The 21,931-nt window shown below is 39.2% G+C and overlaps 1 protein-coding gene and 2 non-coding genes across 4 annotated transcripts in view; all 3 read right to left on the reverse strand.

The window, feature by feature from the left end:
• SF3B3 (splicing factor 3b subunit 3) overlaps positions 1-21,755 on the reverse strand; it is a 48,245-nt gene extending 26,490 nt beyond the window's left edge. The window contains exons 1-9 of one of the 2 annotated variants that reach the window (XM_067721012.1): positions 21,605-21,755; positions 19,059-19,196; positions 16,484-16,810; positions 15,626-15,798; positions 14,782-14,923; positions 12,361-12,473; positions 10,067-10,204; positions 9,171-9,274; positions 1,338-1,503 (exon numbers count right to left, since the gene is read on the reverse strand). In XM_067721012.1, the coding sequence (XP_067577113.1) occupies positions 1,338-1,503; positions 9,171-9,274; positions 10,067-10,204; positions 12,361-12,473; positions 14,782-14,923; positions 15,626-15,798; positions 16,484-16,810; positions 19,059-19,128 (1,233 nt within the window). In that variant the 5' untranslated portion in view covers positions 19,129-19,196; positions 21,605-21,755. Of the gene's footprint in view, positions 1-1,337; positions 1,504-9,170; positions 9,275-10,066; positions 10,205-12,360; positions 12,474-14,781; positions 14,924-15,625; positions 15,799-16,483; positions 16,811-19,058; positions 19,197-21,493 lie in introns of both variants that reach the window. The other variant, XM_067721013.1, reaches the window with a different exon arrangement.
• Positions 10,456-10,546, reverse strand: LOC137215779 (small nucleolar RNA SNORD111). Its single transcript, XR_010939414.1, has one exon. It is a non-coding gene; the product is annotated as a small nucleolar RNA SNORD111 (small nucleolar RNA).
• LOC137215780 (small nucleolar RNA SNORD111) lies at positions 16,120-16,199 on the reverse strand. Its single transcript, XR_010939415.1, has one exon. It is a non-coding gene; the product is annotated as a small nucleolar RNA SNORD111 (small nucleolar RNA).
• Positions 21,756-21,931: the final 176 nt, after the last annotated feature.

Here is a 21,931-nt window from a genome sequence, read left to right on the forward strand (position 1 = left end):
TCAACACATGGAAAGAAGTTATTTGTATTGTAGTTTTGTCAAACTGTACAATTCAAATGAAAATTCTTGACTGTAAGGCAGTGCAGCCTACTGTAACATGGATGAGCATGTGGGTTGTGAGTGTATATAACCTTCACACTGACTTCTTTAAAAAATTAACTCACCTATTTTAAATGCACTATCTTGTTATTTTAAGCCCATTACAGAAGCATATATACTAATTTTTCACAATTTAAAAAATAATTTGCTCTCTTGGCTATCATATGTTTATTACTATATGCATTTAAAAATATCATTCACAGAGGGGATCCAGAAGCCTCACTAGGCTAGTAAAGAGATACATGGCAAAAAATGCTTATAGCCCTGCTACAGATACCTGAACTTCCTGTTAATTTTATTCTTGACCTACAAACTATTTACACAATTATCTCCTCAAATTCCAGTGAAAGCAGAAAAAAAAAAAATCAGTAAAAATCCAATTAGGAATTATTCATACTTATTTTCTATTGCCCTCAGGACTAACCGTTTCTCAAAAAGAAAGAACAAAAGCAGTTAACTTCAGAACTGCTACTTTTACCAGGAAGAGTACCTGAATACTGACTGTGTGTCCGTGGCACAGTGAGCAAAACTCTTCCACTAAAAGTGTAATCATCTAGACAGGGTAGGGTGGTGCCTAATGGTCACTGGAACCCCAGGAATCCAGGATGCAACAGCATGGTAAAATTTCTGCTACACTTGAATGCCAGTAGTGAGAGACACAAATCCCATCTTGGGCCACCTTGTGTTCCCAAAAGGGTTCTGTTACTGACTGATCCCAGTGTCTCTGGAGTACTTTACGGAGGAAGTGAGTGTTAAAATGAGATATAGATATTCACAGACTGTTAAGTGATAAAAGGTCTACTTCAGAATACTGTAAAGGATATGAGCATATTTACATTAAAAAGAAAAGTGTAACACACAAATGCTTATAGATGCAGAGAAAATGTCTGGAAGCAATCACAGGAAGCTATTAATGGCACAGCCTCGGTGGAATAGAGGGTTGAAAAGACTGGGGATTGGACTTTTACTTTTTATCTTTTGTACAGTCTGAATTTTTATAAAACATGATTTTTATCATTAAAAAAAATTTTTTTTAAGCCCAAGGATTTATGTAATGGTTTTTAATTACCCAACTACCTTTAGGTGCTTCACCCTTATACTCTGGCAATACCACAGATATGCTGATGAACCTCTTAAACTAGACCTTAATTTAATTGGATTTAAAACTTTAAACTCATTCAGATTCAGAAACAGTTGGCTAGCACTGTTCATTATGGAGTGACTGGAAAGATCCTCACCTGGCAAAACAAAATGGGAGAGAGGCTGTCCAACTCATCAACCAGCACAAGGTTTTTGAGTGGTCTTGGCTGAAAAAAGAATGTATCTCCTTCTTCCAGAGGCATGGCAGATGAAAACTCAGGTTCTTCATCATCATCTCCAAGATGTGCAATTTGATATAAGTAACTAGGGAGAAGCAAAGACTTTAGTTAAAATATTTTCTGTCTGATGTACAACATGATAAATATAATTAACACTGCTATATGTTATACATGAAAGTTGTCGAGAGTAAATCCTAAGAGTACTCAACACAAGGGAAAAAATTTTTTTTCCTACTTCTTCAATGTTGTACCAAATGAGATGAACTGTGGTAATCATTTCATAATGTATGTAAGCCAAATCATTATGCTGCAACACCTTAAACTTATACAGTGCTATATGTCAATTATATCTCAATAAAAATGGAAGGAAGAAAGCAAATAGCATTTAAAAAATATTTTCTGTCTGAAGATGTTTGCCATCAACATAATTCTCATAAATCACTTTAATATTGAGTCAGCATCTATAGTTTGAGATCTCTGCTTATCTGACTGGGGTTTTCTATTTCTTTAAAAAGAGGGATAAAGAAATTAAGACTACTGAATTCAAACTGGTGGCAGGACCTTAGCATCACAGTGGTTAGAGTACTGGACTTGGGCTTCCCTGGTGGCGCAGTGGTTGAGAGTCCGCCTGCCAATGCAGGGGACACGGGTTCATGCCCCGGTCCAGGAAGATCCCACATGCCGCGGAGTGGCTGGGCCCGTGAGCCATGGCTGCTGAGCCTGCGCGTCCGGAGCCTGTGCTCCACAATGGGAGAGGCCACAACAGTGAGAGTCCCGCGTACAGCAAAAAAAAACCAACAAAAAGAGTACTGGACTTCCACTAGAGTGCCTGGGTCTGAATCCTAGCTCTGCCGCTTAACTAGCTGCATATTATTACTTAATCTCTCTTTGCCTCAGTTGCCTCATTTATAAAATTGAATAGTACCTTCCTAAAGAATTCAATGAGTACTTAGAACATTGCATCGCACCTAGTAAGCATAGTTTTTGTCAAATAAAATGAAGTATGGATAAATGAAACCCAAAGAAAATCTATAACCACTTCTTATTTTAACCAGTCACCAGGCCAAATCTAACAAAAAACAAGAATTGGTTATTTCACAGAGGTATGCAGATACTGTATTATTATTCCTGAAACAAAACATAAACATATCCAGAGATAATAAGCAACAAAATCATCTTGCCCTTCTCCTGTCTGTCCTCTGGGGCTCTGTAAACTGATTCAAAGAAAAACCACAAAAAAAAAAATAAAAAAGGGAAAGCAATTTGGGAGTAGATAACCTGTAACAATATACCATCATAAACTGAGTGTGCAATGAGCACACTTTTGGGAAGCAGTTCAATTAAAATAAAATCACACTGCTGGTCATATTTATTCTTTAAGTCATATACCAAACCTTCAATACAAAGCCCTTTGAACAATCCAGTGTAGTTTTTTAGGAGCAAGATAAAATGATTACATCGGGGTCTGAAATACATAAGACCCTCAATAAATGTTAGCCAAATAAATCTCAGCATATAACCCTTCCGGTAAACTCATCAGATTCTATGCTAAATTATGAAAAAGCAAACAGGGTTATTATCCTTGAATGATTTACAAACACACTGAAAAGAAAGAAAAAGTTAAATAATACAAACTTCTTATTCAGGCAAGATGTCCATATACAGATGATAAAGATCACCCGTCAAAGACACTTTCACAGATAACCAAGAGGATGCTGGGTTCACTACCTCCATCACAAGAAAGGTTGCTTCGGCTGAATCTCGATAAAACAGTTTCTGTGATTATAATGTGCTTCAGAGCAGGAACTTTGGAACCAGGTGGTCTGGCTTTGAGTTAGATTTAGTTGTGTGATCAAATTTCTTAAATTCTCTTGTGACCCCAGTGCCCTTACTATAAATGGGTTAACAGCACTGTCTTACAGGGAACGTTATGCATCAATATTTGTAAAGTACTTAGAACACAGTAAATGCTATATTAAGTATCTGATTGATAAATAAGTTTGCTTTATGAGTGAACACCCATAGCACGTTTCTGATGCGCCAAATCTCCACTCTTATGTCTTCCAGATTTCAGGTGCAACAGTAATGGATAATTTCTCACAAGTTCAAACCCGTCTCACTCTAACAAGCATCCCACCTGTGCACTGTAGTCTTTCTATTCTCTGCCCTCAGAACATCTATCCCGTTGGGAGCTGCCTGAGCAACAGGATGTACAGGGGACTTCATGCCCCCAGGGGTAACCTTCAACCCAAGAGGGAGAGGAACTGGTGCTGTTAACTCTCAGGTGGGCAATTTTCAAAGGCATTCTGCATGCTTCTCAGCAGGTCTTGACAGAAGCCAGTTTCCAATGACCACAGCAGGAACCTCAGTAATGGGCCCTTAATACTAGCTTTTCCTCTTTTCCCTATCTCTCCCCACTGATCCCTCACTCTTGCTTCCTGCAATTACCTCCCAATAATCTAGCCTTGTCTCGCGCTCTGCTTACAGGGGAGCCCAAACTGAAACAATATAAGAAAAACGTTTAGAATAGTGCCTGTTACATACAGACAAGTGCTCAACAAATGTACACTATGATTCTTTAGAACAAAAGGAATCACTGTCTGTATTATTTCTAAAAAGACTTTCAGAAGACTTAACAATTAGAATGTGTAAATCCCAGCAAACACACTATCCGCACAAGGTAATGAGCAAGAACAGAATACCTTATATGTCTGCAGCTACTGACTCCACCCACAGCCTTATCAAGACAGGTTATTATCTAAGTTTTTAATGTCTGCCAATCGGCTAGGTGAAAAAACAAACAAAGTGGTTTTCTTTTTCTGTTTTTTGGCCACACCTTGAGGCACGTGGAACTTCCCAGACCAGGGATCAAACCCAAGTCCCCTGCAGTGGAAGGCAGAGTCTTAACCACTGGACCAGCAGGGAAGCCCAACACCTTGTTTTCATTGGCATTCCTTCAATTATGAATTAGCTTGAAAATCTTTTTACATATTACACTTATAGGCCACTAGTATTTCTTTTACTATGAAAGGCATGCTCAAATCCTGCACCCATTTTTCTATTGACTGAACTGCTCATTTTTACTCAATGATTTTTAAGAGCTTATTAACCCTCCCTTTTGCATGTAATGAAAAGAAAAAAGATTTCACACACCATTTGTGGGAATGTAAACTGATGTCATCTTTTGAAGTACAATTTGGCATTCCCTATCAAAATTTTATCCTGCATATAGAAATTTAAACTATGGCTTTATTCAGTTAACATGCAAAGATATACCTACAATGTTCACTATAACACTGTTGGTTTTGTTTTTTTTTTGATAGGTAAGAAGTGGATTTATTTAGACAGAAACACACTCCACAGACAGAGTGTGGGCCATCTCAGAAGGTGAGAGAACCTATAGCACTGTTTATAATACCAGAAGTACAAACACCCTAAATATCCATCAAGAGGGGGTAGAGCCATAAAATATTATGTAGCCATTAAAAATGTCTTCTCTAGGGCTTCCCTGGTGGTGCCGTGGTTAAGAGTCCGCCTGCCGATGCAGGGCACGCAGGTTCGTGCGCCGGTCCAGGAGGATCCCACATGACGCAGAGTGGCTGGGCCCGTGAGCCACGGCCGCTGAGCCTGCGCATCCAGAGCCTGTGCTCCGCAACAGGAGAGGCCACAGCAGTGAGAGGCCCTCGTACAGCGAAAACAAAAACAAACAAACAAAAGTCTTCTCTACACCGAATGCAATGTATGAGTCTTACTGGGATCTGATCCGAACAAATCAACTTACGAAATATTGAGACAATATAGAAATTTGAATACTGACTGGCTATTTCATTATCTTAAGAAATCACTGAGCTTCCCTGGTGGCGCAGTGGTTAAAAATCTGCCTGCCAATGCAGGGAACACGGGTTCGAGCCCTGGTCCAGGAAGATCCCACATGCTGCGGACCAACTGAGCCCATGCGCCACAACTACTGAGCCTGCACTCTGGAGCCCGTGAGCCACAACTACTGAGGCCACGTGCCACAACCACTGAAGCCTGCACGCCTAGAACCTGTGCTCCGCAACAAGAGAAGCCACCGCGATGAGAAGCCTGCGCGCCACAACAAAAAGTAGCCCCTGCTCGCCGCAACTAGAGAAAGCCCGTACGCATCAACGAAGACCCAATGCAGCCAAAAATTAATTAATTAATTAATTTTTAAAAAATTTAATATTATTGGGGGGAGGTATAAATAAAACAAGACTGGCCATGGGTTGGCCTTTGTGGAAGCTGAGTGATGGGCACACGTAAGTTGACTAATTATACTATTCTCTCTTGTTATGTGCCCGTTAGAATATTTCCATAATAAAAAACAAAATAATTTTAAGTGAAAAATACAGACTTATTGACATGGAAAGATTTTTAGGACATACTGCGTATTTGAAATAGTACACTAATAGTTTTTTATAGACTGATGCAGTTCTCTAAAATAAAACTACATATAAATACAAGAAAGTAAAAACACTGTAAGCAGATACAATGTTAAAAAGTAACTATTCTGGAATACTAGGATTATGGGTGATTTTCATTATTTATTTGCTCTTTTATTCATTTTCCAAAACTTTCTTCATTATCAGAGTAAAATAACAAAAATGGGAGTAGTACACATTTACTAAATGCTTACAACAAAAAGTACTTATTAGTGTTTGGCATTTGTATGAAACACCCACAAAAACCCTCATACATTAGAAATGTAAAATGGTGCAGCAGCCATAAAAAAGTTTAGCAGTTCCACAAGAAGTTAAAAAGAATTACAGTATGACCCAGAAATTCCACTCTTGGGTACATACCCAAAATAATTTAAAACAAAGACTAAAACAGATATGTGCACACCAATGTCCAATGCTGCATTATTCACAATACCAAAAAGGTGGAAAGAACCCAAGTGTCCATTAACAGGTAAATAAACAAAATGTGGTACATACATACATACAATGCATTATTATTCAGAGATAAAAAGAATAAAGTACTGATACATGCTACTACATATGAACTCTGAAAATATTATCCTAAGTAAAATGAGCCAGACAGAATAAGCACAAATGTTATATGATTCCACTTAGGTTACCAGACACTGGAGGAAAGGGGAATGGGGAGTTATTCCATAATGCGTACAGAGTTCCTGTCCGGAGTGATAAAAAAGTTTGGAAAAATGGCAGTAATGGTTATACAACACTGTAAATGTAATTAATGCCACCAAATTGAACATTTAAAAATGGTTAAAATGGGAAATTTTGTTATATATATTTTCCCACAAAAAAGTGGGGGAGAGAAAAGGTGCTAACAAAAAACAAATGTTAAAGAACTGTACGGGGCTTCCCTGGTGGCGCAGTGGTTGAGAGTCCACCTGCCAATGCAGGGGATGCGGGTTTGTGCCCCGGTCCGGGAGGATCCCACATGCTGCGGAGCGGCTGGGCCCGTGGGCCATGGCCGCTGAGCCTGCACGTCCGGAGCCTGTGCTCCGCGGTGGAAGAGGCCACAGCGGTGAGAGGCCCGTGTACCGCAAAAAAACAAAAACAAAAACAAAAAAAGATCTGTACGTATCGGTAAAGAAAAATATTTATTACTTACTACTGTATAAAAAAAGCAGGTTACAAAACAATTTATAGTGCATAGTTGCAATTCCGTAGAAACATTTAAATATATACATACACAGGAAGGCTACACAAAAAAAATGTTATCTTTGGGTGGAAAGATTACAGGAGACATACTTGCTTACACGAACTTTCCTAACTTTTCTACAATGAAAATTCCTTGTTAAAAAAACTAAAAAATTAGAAATGGATGAAAATGTCATAATAACAGGCTAAATGAAAAATGCATCAAAACAGGTATATAAACTGGGAAAAGGAGTAATAAAATGACAGCTGGAATAAAGTCAATGAAGAAGAGTAAAAGGCAAGTTAAAGAAAGGGAGAACTGGAGACAAGGCAAAATTGGAATAGAATTGCAGAATTCTAGACAACACCTTCATTTTCATTACGAAGAAATAGCATTAGGTAAGTGATCTGCACACACTTTACCACATACTGGCAAAACCTGAACTTAGAAAGCAAGACCATGGCGGCTTATCTCATAAGCAATTTGGAGTCTTCAATACTGGTCTTAAATTCAAGGCTAGGGTTCAGACTTAAGCCATTTGTCAATGAAAAGCCATCAGAGACTGTAACACGGGATGGGGAAATTTCATCAGGGTTGTGTCTTGTATGCTTAATGAGATGACTCTATAAAGGCCGAGTTTTACAGGAAAGACAATGAACTGCAATAAGCAAACTAGGGAACTAGTTCAGACTAACACCAAAAAAAAAGGGATACAGAAGTAAAAACAACTTGGCATTCAACTGAAAGTTGTAGAGGACAGCAAAATCGAGACTTTACACTCAAGCTGCTGGAACTGCCCCATCAGACATTAACAGAAATACTGAGAATGGCAATAGCCAAGACATGGAAACCAACTAAATGTCCATTGACAGAAAAATGGTTAAAGAAGATATGGTACATACATACAATGGAATATTACTCCGCCATTAAAAGGAATGAAACTGTGCCATTTGCAGGGATGTGGATAGACCCAGAAACTGTCATACAGAGTGAAGTCAGAAAGAGAAAAATATCGCATAATATCACTTATATGTGGAATCTAGAAAAATGAAACAGATGAACTTATTTGTACAGCAGAAATAGAGACACAAACGTAGAGAATGGACATATGGATACTGGGGGGGAAGGGAGGCAGGATGAACTGGGGGATTGGGATTGACATATATACACTACTATGTATAAAATAGATAATTAATGAGAACCTGTAGAGCACAGGGAACTCTACTCAGTGCTCTGTGGTGACCTAAATGGGAAGGAAATCCAAAAAAGAGGGGATATATGTATATGTATAGCTAATTAACTTTGCTGTACAGCAGAAACTAACACAACATTGTAAAGCAACTATACTCCAATAAAAACTTTAAAAAAAAAGAAATAATGCCATTTGCAGCAACATGGATACAACTAGAGATTATCATACTAAGTGAAGTCAGTGAGAAGGAGAAAGACAAATACCATACGACATCACTTACATGTGGAATCTAAAATATTACACAAATGAACCTATCTATGAAACAGAAACAGAATCATAGACATAAGAGAACAGACTGGTGGTTGCCAAGGGGGAGGGGTTGGGGGAGGGATGGATTAGGAGGTTGGGGTTAGCAGATATAGGCTTTTATATATAGAATGGATAAACAAGGTCCTACTGCATAGCACACAGAACTATATTCAACACCCTATGATAAACCATAATGGAAAAGAATATTAAAAAAAAGAATGTAAAAAAAAAAGTGAGGTTGGAAGGGTTGGTGATGTGGCTGGGAAGCTATGGGTTCTGATGAGCTTCAACTTCAGATTTATACAAGTGAAGTGTCTGTGGAACATATATTTAATACTAAGTAGTTCAATAGATATTTATTCATTGAAATATCCAGCAAAAAGCTTAGAAGAGATCACTTTTAAAACTGTTTTTTTGCAGCTACCCACAGGTATTGATTGAAGCCACTAAAGTAGAGGAAGTCACCAAGAGAAAGATATAAAAGGGGAAAGAGCAAAACTTTTTCTGAAGAAACTAAAACATTCTTGGGAAAAGTTCCACAGCCTTGAAACTACATCTCCCTTCTGCCAACTTTTATAGTAACCAGGGTGAAATCGAGTAATAAAAGGATTACTCACTGGTTTCCAAATTCTGATGCTACGAAAAGGAAGCCTGTTTTAAGCACACACATGGCAGCAGCAACAGGCACAGTATCAAAATACTTGAGCCGGATCTCAGTAACCTGGAGTGGAAAGAGAAAAAGATACTAGTGCATAGGCAAGTGAAGCCACGCCATGGAAAACAGCCCAGTATTATAAGATAGTGTAATAAGCAAAGTAGCAAATAAAATACTGTCCTTCATTTCCAAACCAGCGGTCAGCAAACTACAACCCTCAGGCTAGTCACACAGTTTACACAGTACTTACGGCTGCTTTTGTGCCACAATGGCAGAGCTAAGTATTTGAGACAGGGACCACATGGCCCACAAAAGCCAAAAATGTTCACTACCTGGCCTTTACAAAAAAAAACTTGGCACCTCCTGAGCTCTTGTAACAGGTATCTAAGAAATCGCCCAGTGTTCAGCACTCCTCCATGGGATGAAAAAAGTAACAGATCATGTATATTACCAGTTTTCAGTAGACATGGAGAGCTTTCTCTTGTTATTCACTAGAAACGGCATTACCCATTCTCACATTATATGGCATCAGACCAAAAATCTGTTAACCAGAGGGAGAAAACCTACATTCATGTACCAGTTCCAAACTTTAAAAGCTTTAACACCTTAGGCAACCACTTTTTAAGGCATTCTGTTTCCATTTTTTTAACTTGTAAATTATCCTTTCTATCTCAGAGAGTAGTTGTAATGAACAAATGGTTTATAAAACCACTCTGTAAACCTTAAATGCACATATCAGTTTTTAAAATAAGGTTACTTAATTAAAATCAGGATGAAACTTTAGAAAGTTTCATTAACTAGACTAACCACAACAAATAGGTTTTTTCATTTTTTTCCCTCACTCCATGGTCTACTTACCATATCTTCATCTGTCTCCAAAGTGATCTTAAAGATATCTCCCTGCTCAGTTTGGGCCAAAAAGAAGAACATTGACTTCGTCTTATGGGTGGCAGAGCAGACAAAAATCATTCCTCTTTCAGGGTCATCCAGGTCATTCTAGCAAAGTCAAATACACAACCAACATCTTGGAAATGAGTACTCCTTTTTTGGAATTCAACACTTTACCAACAAGGATCATACGGGCCATCCAAGGCCTAGAGGCATCTGGAGCCTCTCCATGCAAGCTTTGACCCAGAGCAGCCTGCCGGTCACAGGACTAAAACACAATAACCAAAAATTCTTGTCTACTATAAATACATAATAAAGCTTACGTTTAAAAAAAAAAAAAAAGCCACAATTCCACTCTACAGCCTAATCAGATCAATAAGGCAAGAACTATCTCCAGAGAAAAATGTCAGAGAAGAGACATGAAATTTAAAGAATCATCATTTCAGGCTGTGAATAAAAGACTGTTACATGTTCATGACAATACCATCCAAAGCATCATCATCAGCCCTTATTTCCAAAGGGCATTCCCCCTTGGCTGGACTTTGGTTTTCTTTTTTAATGTTTCCAACATTTTGTATTTCTCTCAGAGTAAGTTCAAGGGCAAAACATGTTTTATACTTCTTTGCAGCCCCAAAGCCAAGTACAGCACCTGGCAGTCAGGTCAACTAAACGGATCAACTAAACTGATCAACTAAGCGGAATCACTTATCACTCCTTACCAAGAATTTAACTTGCTAATCTTACCAGATATTCTAAAATTGATGGAATCTTACTCAGATACCATGTACTAGATAAACTAAGTCCTAAAAGATTTAACCTCAGCACCTATAAATTAATATTAAGAAGATAATCTGCGGTGAGAGGAGAAATTGAGGAAGCAGACATCAAATAAGATTACCCATGTGCTGTTGATAACTGCTGAAGCTGGGTACACAGAAGTTCACTATATACACAATCATCCCTTGATATCTGCAGGGGATTGGTTCAAGGAGCCGCCAGATACCAAAATCCACAGATGCTCAAATCCCTTATATAAAATGGGGCAGTACAAGGAATAGTCAGGCCTCCATATCCATGCATGAGAACCCTGCAGATATGGAGGCCCAACTGTATGCTTAATGGTTTCCACAGTAAACTTAAAATTAAAAGCAATAAAGCACCATTTTCAACCACCAGTGTAGTAACTGATTGAGAGGAAAACCACTGTGTGAAAAGATTTAGGGGAAAAGAGTATTTACACAGTCTCAAAGTTCACTAGTTTCCACACCAATTACAAAAAGGAAAAGGTACCTTTACAACAAAGAGAAGTAGTATGTGATCAATTTAGCATTACCAATAATGAATCAAATCAGCATTATGTGCCCATAATGTAATGTAATGAGAAATATGTATCAGCACCTAAGTAATAATTCTATCAAAAATATAACATGGATGTTATCATGAGGAAAAAGACTATGGGACAAACTACAAGAAAATTAACCCAAACTCTTAAAAAAAATGTCAGTATCATAAAAAAAAAAACAAAGGTGAGAGGAAATATTCTAAATTAAAGGAGACTAAAGGTAGATATAAGGGATCTTGGGAATACAATGAGAGAACTGTACGAAAGATAACTGTATTACTCAAAATGGTAAATTTCTTGGGCACAATACTGATAGTGTAGGAAAATTTCTTCCTTCTTAGGAGCTACATCTTAGGAAATTCTTGCAGTGTCATACAACCTATCTTCAAATGGTTTTGCCTAAAAAAATTTGTAGAAACATAAGAAAGAAAAGGCAAATGTAGCAAAGCAGTATTAATTGGGGAATCTAAGTGAAAGGTATACAGGAATTCACCATTCTCTCCTTTTAGATTTTTCTGTATGTTGGAATGGGGTGGGGTAGGAGAGAATGAAACACAATTTATCTCCAATGAATACACCTGGATTCTTCAAACTAGAAACTTTCAGGAATTTCAAATTGATAATCTCCATAGGTTCTTCGAGAATGAAAACTGTGTTCGTTTTTTTTAACTGAAGTACAATTGACTTACAGTATTATGCTAGTTTCAGGTGTACAACATAGAATTGTGTTGACTTTTAACTCCCTTTCTTAAAGATTTTGTTTTGCTTTTGTTAAGGTATTTTACTGGCTTTATTAAAAACATTTACAAAGAAACTAAAACTTGATTAATAGATAAATTAAGAGACCACACTGTAATTACAAAAATTAAGTTCATTTCACAAACACAAATATATTTTCTCTTATGGCAAACAAAGACCTTACCCGTCTCCTGGGAATTGGACAGCGGATATCTGGTTGGTCACCAAAGTTCTTATAGGTGATGTAGTTTTCAGAGCAAATCAGCACTCCACTTGGACCATCTGACCCCCCCGGAACTGTCAAGAGAAAATGAAACTCAGCAGTGATTTGACATAACCATGAATTACAATTTAGCCTTCAATTCCTTCCCTCCTTCAGCACAACTTGAAGGTACAGTGTGCCTGAAGGTGATAAACATTCAATGTTTCTTTTCCATGATAGTTATGCTAGACAAGGATAGGGCACCATTTGGGGAATCTCAGCCTGTCCAGATCTCTGATAATGCATCTTAATGTTTAGCTCCAAGCCCAGAACTCAGTTCTTACATTCGGACCTATAATCCAACTGCCTACTGGACACTCTCACATGGATATTCCATAGCAGCTTAAAAATGAACGTATTCATAAACAAGTGCAGAGTTCCTTCCCAAACCACCTCCTGGGTTCTCCACCTTAAAGAACACTGTCATCGACCAACAGACCAAACCAAAAACAAGAATGTCATCCTTCAATTCTCCCCTCTCCCATAGCCCTATTGATTCTACCTCCTTAGCAGTCCTCATGCTGCGAATCTCTCTTGGTTTAGTGAAACAGCTTCCTGACAAATCTCCTGGCTTATTATCTTCCATTCCATTACCAAAATGAAAGCATGTGATCTTTTAAAAACGTTCACCTTTAAACATGTCATTATTTTCCTGCTTAAAAATCCCTCAGGGCTTCCCTGGTGGCGCAGTGGTTGAGAGTCCGCCTGCCGATGCAGGGGACACGGGTTCGTGCCCCGGTCCGGGAAGATCCCACATGACACGGAGCGGCTGGGCCCCTGAGCCATGGCCGCTGAGCCTGCGCGTCCGGAGCCTGTGCTCCGCAACAGGAGAGGCCACAAAAGTGAGAGGCCTGCGTAATGCAAAAAAAAAAAAAAAAAAAAAAAAAATCCCTCAGTAGCTACCTCCCACCTCTACCCCATCCCTTTACCTCCAATGATCCAATCACAATGAGCTTTCAGTTCTTTCAATGAACCATGTTTTTTCCTGCATTTCGTCTTTTGTGCATTCTGTTCCATTTGGCCATAACAGAAACTCCTCCTCAACCCCCGTTACACTTAGCTAACTCCTAACTAGTCCTCAGTTCTCAGCTGAGAGCACTTCTTCTGAAACCTTTCTCTGACGCATTGCCTTCCTTCCCTAGGTTAGGGACCCCTCCTCCATGCTGTCATACCATCTGGCACACTCTGGCAATTTTTTTGCTACTATCATATATTCACCACTACATTCAATCTTGCATAAAAGGAGACACTACATCTAACTTTTCATCACTGCAGTCCCAGAGCCCAGTAGACTGATTTTGCAGATACTGATTGTAGAGGCTCAGTAAAAATTTGTTTTAACGAATGAAACCCTCATAAATGAGAAGTACAATAATACATTACAGCAAGTAATTAAATACAATCTATTTTCTAAAATTCTTCTGCTTAATATATAAGAAGTCTCTTCCTAAGATTTAATGCTCAAAGACAAGCACTGTTTTGTATCTTTCTTCTCTAAAATCCTCCCCCAACAACTGACATATTTCACTTTAGACATTAATTCAAGTGCAAATGACTTGAAATAGAAAGGACTGGATCACTGTCTTACTCAAGCCTGATGAAATTTAGATTACCACAAATACAGTTGCCCTCTTTTAGTCTTTTAATATGAATTAAACTAACACTGATTCTTCATAGTGAACATCTTTGAGCTCCTACAAAAATCATACTTTGCTCCAGTGCATCTAAAACACTGTTGATCTGATTTGCTAAAATTTAAGGTTTTTGCACCCATAGTCACAAGTATAACCAGCCTGCAAATTTTTCTTATTACTATCCTTCTCTATTTTTGGTACTGAAGTTATATTAGGCTCATAAAGTGGTACAACAGTTTTTATTCTTTTTTCTAACCTCTGGAGAAATTTAAGGTCCCTGAAAATTCTGGACCTTAAATCTTCTGAGAAAAAGAAACTTTGGATTATTGCTCCAATTTCTTTAACAAATGCTGGTCTATTCAGGTTCTTAATTTCTTCTTGGATCAATTTTGGTAACAGTTACATTTGTCTTTTCACAAAGCCAGGTTTTGATTTTTGTAATGAGTGAAAGATTGACTACAGTCAAGACACCAGAGCAACCAACAGTAATCAATATTCTAAGCTGACTGCTCTCTTTTCTTCCCTGCCCCCATTAGAGGATAAGAGTTAACCACCACATGAATTTCTAACCTTGCCAAAACACAGACAAGGCACTCAGGTTTACTACAAATGGATTATAGTTTCCAAATCATATTAAGCAAACAGTGCTAAGTTTGAACATAAAATGGACTAAGCAAAATGGTACAGAGCAGCTCTAAGAGAAAAGTACCTGTAATAAGGAAGTTTCCATGTTCCTCCAAAGGTTCACTGTATTTTCGGACCACATGATTTAAACCAAGGTCTAACTCATAGAAAGTAAGTGTCTGCTGGGTATTAGCCGCTGCTTCCCCAGTTGGATCATTGTCTGCTTCCTATAGAATAACAGTGGCACAAAGACTAATCAGTACCATAAAATCAAACTTTTAAAACTGGAAAGTAAAAAAGAGTGGATACATGCGTATGTATAACTGACTCACTTTGCTGTACACCTGAAACTAACACAACATTGTAAATCAATTATACTCCAATAAAAATTATTTAAACAAACAAATAAACATAGCTGGAAAGGGCATCAGGATTCCTCCATTTCACAAACGAGGAAGCAGAGGTCCACAGATGCCAAATGGTTTGCCAAAGTTCACACTAAGTAATGGCAGAGTGAAAGCAAGAGCCCAGGTCTTCTATTTCTGAGACCAGGGTTAGCTCTACTAGAAGATACTGCCTTCCTCTCAAGCAAAAGAATGGTATGCCCCATCTTTCACTATCTCCCAGTGAAAAAATATCCCAAATACACTTTCACCTCCTTTTTCAGGGAGCTTTTCCCAATAAATACCCTGTTTCCACAGGGAGACTATTCAAATCAGGTAAATTCTGAAACACTCCAAAGTATTTCAGAAAGGTATTTGGAATAGGAAAAAAAAAAATAGCAAGTAAGATATAAGAAATGCACAATGAAGAAAACAATCTCAGGGAAGCACCAAAGTGAGTGGAAGAAACCCAAAGGAGGGAGACGGGGAGAAGGGAGGGGAAGGAAAAGGTGGGTAGAGAGATTGAGACCCCCCCCCCACCATCACCTCATAATCCATTTCCAGACAAGCAAACATTGGATTTTCAAATCCCACATCTACTCCGACCACATGATACACTAAAGTGTTCGCTTTGTGGGCCTCCAGTGGAGATGAAATGGTAAGCCGGGCTGCAGCATCTCTGTTCAAGATATACACCAATTTCTGTTTCTCAATGGCGCCTGTTGAAGGAGACAAAACATAGAAAAACTCCAGATAATGAAACCAGAGGCTACAGAACAGCTAGATTCACATCACAATTATTTTCTGAAAGATCGTTAATAGCCAGTACTAACTCTACAAGCATATGCATGCTTTAGGATTTTGCTAAAATAGACAAGAGCATAATTTTACCCCCCTCCTTCCTAATAGGGATCTTAATATCCCACTAACTCTTCAAAAATTTTTATGACAAACTAAACAATAATTCATAGAATTGCCAGCTTTATTCTCTGAATTAGATCTAATGATTTTGTGACTGGTCAAAGAAGGTTGCCCTCTGGAAGCCTGATCAGATACACAGAATTTTCTTCAAGATATTTATCAGAGAAGAGACATGAATGTGAATCATCACTTCGGGCTGATGAAAGCAACCATATTCATTGTCTAATAATGTAAAATCTTACAGTGTAGCCTTTTTGCTACACTTAAAGAAATGGAAAAACACCCATTTCCAACTAGATAAGAAGTAGAAAAGGTGTGTTAAAACTTCTCCCATTGTTTTAAAAGGAAAAGCAACTTTAAACATCCAAAATGATCCACACTTTACCCAGCTGAGTGATTTCTTGGCACATTATCAAGATCACAGCACTGTTATCCTGAACTGAGCTTCTTTAAGAGTCAAAAAGTCAAGAGTAAGTCACTCACTAATCATAACAGCTCGCCCTTTGGGATCCACAGCTAAGAACTGGCCAGGAACAATGCGGCGGCATCCACTCTTGCCAAAGGTTTCTTGGTGAATTTTCTCAAACATATTCTTAGACGGCTGGTATTCCAGAATAACAATCCGACCTGAGTCACTACCAACCACAATGTAGTCTTTTGTGCCACCTGTCAACCTAAAGGCCATGAGTGACCGGATGACACCAAATACTTCCACAGTTAGTAGAGTGTGTACTTTGCCGGTGTTGGGGTCAGGGCGAAGCAGCTCCAAGATCTTTCCCCGGGAAACAACAATTTCCTGTTGTTTGGTTCCTGAAAAACACGAAAAGTAAAGATCATGAACAATCAGAACTAGTAACCTGAATGGATCAAAATTCCACTAAAGGGACTTCCCTGGTGGTCCAGTGGTAAAGAATGTGCCTTACAACACAGGGGACACGAGTTCGATCCCCGGTCAGGGAACTAAGGTCCCACACGCTGCAGGGCAACTAAGCCCGCACGCCACAACTACTGAGCTTGCGCGCCTCAACTAGAGAGCCTGCATGCCGCAAGCTACAGAGCCCACGTGCTCTGGAGCCTGTGCACCACAACTACAGAGCCTACGCGCCCTGAAGCCCCCACACCACAACCAGAGAGAAGCTCACGGGCCCCAACGAAAGATCCTGCCTGCCGCAACTAAGACCTGCCACAGCCAAAAAAATAAATAAATTTAAAAAAAAAAAAGCCAAAAAAGATAAATGTAACCGAGCTGGGGGCTTAGTATTTTAAGTTAATTTGTTCTACTTTAAAAGGTACTTTTCCTGGGCTTCCCTGGTGACGCTGTGGTTAAGAATCTGCCTGCCAATGCAGTGCAGGGGACACAGGTTTGAGCCCTTGTCTGGGAAGATCCCACAGGCCACGGAGCAACTAAGCCCGTGCACCACAACTACTGACCCTGCACTCTAGAGCCCACAAGCCACAAGTACTGAGCCCGTGAGCCACAACTACTGAAGCCTACACGCCTAGAGCCCATGCTTCACAACAAGAAAAGCCACCACAATGAGAAGCCCGCGCACCGCTATGAAGAGTAGCCCCTGCTCACCGCAACTAGAGAAAGCCCGCACACAGCAACGAAGACCCAAATGCAGCCAAAAATAAATAAATAAAATAAATTTAAAGGCAAAAAAAAAAAGGTACTTTTCCCAGAATTTAAAACATCTAACAAAAGTGGTATCAAAGAAGAACTTTTCAAAAATGGTCACACAAGTTATTTTTAAACTTCCTTTTTATTTTTCTGAGATTTGCCATCAATCTGCGTAATTCAGAGTTGTCTACAAACGATATTAACATAGGTTTTGGGGACTTCCCTGGTGGCGCAGTGGTCAAGCATCTGCCTGCCAATGCAAGGGACACAGGTTCAAGCCCTGGTCCCAGAAGATCCCACATGCCACGGAGCAACTAAGCCCGTGCGCCACAACTACTGAGCCTGCGCTCTAGAGCCTGAGCCTCAGCTACTGAGCCCACGCGCCTAGAGCTCATGCTCCGCAACAAGAGAAGCCACCGCAATGAGAAGCCCGCGCACCACAACGAAAAGTAGCCCCCGCTCGCCGCAACTAGAGAAAGCCCATGCCCAGCAACAAAGACCCAATGCAGCCAAATATAAATAATTTAAAAACAAAACAAAAAAAAAACATATAATGTTTTGCTTCGTAAAATTAAAAATTACCAAAGCCTCTTTCTAGCCCATCTTTAAGGCTATTCTTCTAAAAAATCATATTAACTTTTTGGGCTGTTAGCTGTAATATCTCAAAGACCTTTTAAAGCTACCACCTAATATATGCTGTTTATTTCTAAACTGACTCCTAAAAAGCTCACTTGCTTTTATAACTGCAATCAACACCTCCAAATACGTAACAGTCAACTTGTCCCCATTTCTCCCTGCTATGTAATTCCACCCAGATGAGTTGTCATCACCTTTAAACTAAATGTTTAAAATACCCAAGTTCCTCCTTCCCCAAACACACTCTCTGGTCTCAAGTAACCTGCTATCAACGTTACTGTCATTTTCTCTGCCACCCAGGTTGCAAACTCATATTTTCTCTTTCCTTCTATCCTCACTGCCTTAATACAGATCCTCACTATCTAATGCCTAAATGGCTTCCTATCCTATCTGATATGCCACTCCCACCCACCTCAATCCATTCTCATTTGCTCAATGCCATCACTTATCAGGCCACCTTATTTTCCAAAGGTCCTTTGGAAGATCAAGTACTCCAAAGTGCTTTAGAAACTGTAAAGCATCACATAAATTACAATTTCTCTAATGATTAAAAGATATTTTTCATAATTTGTTTTAGAAAAAAGGTTTGAGATTGAAAAAGCAATTTGAAGCATAAAACTAGTAATATTAAAAATGTTAGGAATTCCCTGGCAGTCAATTGGTTAGTACTCTGCACTTCCACTACAGGGGGCACAGGTTCAATCCCTGATCAGGGAACTAAGACCCCACAAGCCGCGTCATGTGGACAAAAAAATTTTTTTTAAATGTTAAGCTCAGAAAAATAATAATAGAAAAACTTACCAGAGAAGTTGCCATGAATGGCAAAGCTGATGCCAGTGGCTCGCTGCAAGGTCAAGTTGTACAGGAACATGGTAGCAGTAACACTGAGCCACCCACAACTCCACAATCCAGGCCTTGGTTATACCAAGTCAAAGCAAGCTAAGAGTACATAAAAACAGAAAAATATTAGCTGTGCAACTGTTCTTTTAACAGACATTTCTGTATGGGAACTTCTGGCTGAAAATAGCAGAACCAGGAGAGTAAGGCCTATTGAGGAACAACATACTTATAATTAAGAGTGCCTTCTACATACCAGGCACTATGCTACTATACACTCTGTTTCAACCTCACAAGAAACCTATGAAATACTCAATATTACACTAATTTTACAGATAAGAAAATTGAGCTAAGAAATTAAATTGTCTGCCTGAGGTCACGTAACAAATAGTATTATCGCTAGGAGCTGGGATCTGTACCATTAAACCAACACTGTCTATTTGACTTTGTCACAGAAACTAAGTAGGTCTACATTTACTTGTATTTGAATAGGCTCTACTTTCACATGGTTCAGAATTCAAAAGCACAGCAAAAAGCTGACTCCATCCATTCCCTAGCCATCCAGTTTTCCTCCCTGGAGGAATCAATTTCACCAAGTTATATTGTGTCCTTCCAGATATTTTCTGTATGTACAAAGAAAAATATATATTAATACTGTCTATTATCCCTTTTTAACTAAAAGTTGGGTACTGTATATCATACACTCACATCATAGTGCAACTGATTTTTTATCACTTTACCTATCTTTTGAGATAGCAACAAACAAAAAGCTTTCTCATTTTTATTTTACAACTACATAGTATTCCATTGAAAGAGTATATCACAACTCATTTAGCCAACACCCTACTGACGAACATTCAGTTTCTTCCCAATCTCTTGCTATTATGAACACTGCTGCAAAGAAAATCTTTCATATATAGGCCATTCATATGTGCATGACTGTATCTCTAAACTGAACTGTCACTTCAGGAGCAAGCCTCCCCAAAGGAGTATACAGTCACAGAAAAGGATTCTTCTCATCAGACAGAACTGAAGACTGCAAACTGATGCACTTCTACCATAAAAGAATTACCAAAACTACACCTATACACAGTTAGTGCTGGAAAATAAACTGAGCTATTTTTCCTCAATTACAAAAAGAAGGGATCTTGAGAAATTCAAAGTGGTCACTGTGTAATTAATGTACGAGTTTGGTTTTGTTAAATGAGAAAAGAAAATTATGAGCCAATGTCCTTATAAATAATAATCATTTGGGGGCTGGGCAAGAGCAGGGTGCCTAAGAGAGGAAAAGATCCTGCAGTCTGGAAACAGGTCCTGAGAGATATACATTCTCCTACTTGAAACCAAGGAACATCAAGGAAACCAAGGAATGTTCTTCTAGGATCACAGGGAAAAAAAGAAAAAGTCTTGAGATGGAACAAGAAGGGAGTGAGAAATGACCTACAAGAAGAAAAATAGAAAAAACATACAGACACAGAGACATAGATACACACACACCCAGAAGGGCTTAGACATTGGGAAATTTCCAGGGAAAGTTGTGCTCAGCTTAAAGTCTGGGTAAAAAATAGGCAGAGAATGTGTTAAAGTTGCTCTCTGAAAAGCAGTGAATGTGATTCTCAGACATGATTTATTCTGTTGCATCTTGCTCTTATTATAAAATTTCAAACATAATTTCAAATCTCCAGTTATCAACAACAAAATTTACAATAAAACCCCTACCATGTTGTCAATGTGATCCGTGTTGCAGGACTGATTACGTTAAAAATAAAGAATTTTTTATAAAACAACAGAGGAAACCACAGGCCACTTCTGAAACCTGGAAAAACTTTACAACATACACTATCCATTACTATCTTTGGAATTCATTTTCCCCAAACCTAGTTGGATCCAGGTTCCCCAAGTATTGTTATCTTGGGTAATGGAGGAAGTTGCAATCTGGAAGCAGACCAGCCAAGAACAATATACCAGGAACCAGTAACGGCCAAAACTTGGTAAATTTTTATTTCCCCCACTTCTATCTCCTGCCGGTGAATACTAGGAAATGAGCCTGTGATTGCTCCCTCCACCCCTTCTCCATGTGCCAAAAGAACATCACCGCATGAGGATCAGAGAAGGAAACAAGTCGCCCAAATGCCAAAATACAAATACAAAAGTCTTGACTTCAAACGCTGTTTCCATTATTTACACTTTTAACACCCTCGATCTTTCCACCCTCCCGTGTGTCGTTTACTTTCTCCAGAAGAAGACGTCCCTCCTGCTTGCTCCTTCTCACACCTCCCCCAGCGCCTAAAAGGTACAGTTTCTAGAAAGCTTATTTTGAGCCAGGCCTGGTTCCCACACTGTGAACGGAAACGGGAGACGATTCCCTAAAGCCGCCCCAAGCATTCCCTTTCCCGTACCTCTCGGGCCTAAGCTGCCTCAGAAACCTCTGCCACAGGCTCGGCCCACCCTCCTACAAGGCCGCTATCCGCCTCCCCGGTCTCGGGGAGGTCGGGGAGCTGTTTCTTTACCCTGCAGCCAGGAGGATGGCGTAGATATCCGACAGATCCTCAGTTTCCTTCAAGCCTTAAACAACCACCAACGCCAAGCCGCCGGCGTCCGCCATTAACTCCTCAGACAGGGACCTTCCGGTTGGCGCGCGACGGAAAAAGGTCCCCAACCAGCGCCTGAAGAATGTATATATAATTTTTTTTTTTTACTGCTTCTGTCTTGCTTCCACACAGCATTGAAAATTATTTAAATATACTTTATGACCGTCACTTTTTCCAGGAGAATAGGAAATGAATTGACCTTTTAAAGTAGACTTTAAAAAAAACCCCAAAAATCTACAAATTCAT

Source organism: Pseudorca crassidens, chromosome 20 (assembly GCF_039906515.1).
Source record: "Pseudorca crassidens isolate mPseCra1 chromosome 20, mPseCra1.hap1, whole genome shotgun sequence".
NCBI lineage: Eukaryota > Metazoa > Chordata > Mammalia > Artiodactyla > Delphinidae > Pseudorca > Pseudorca crassidens.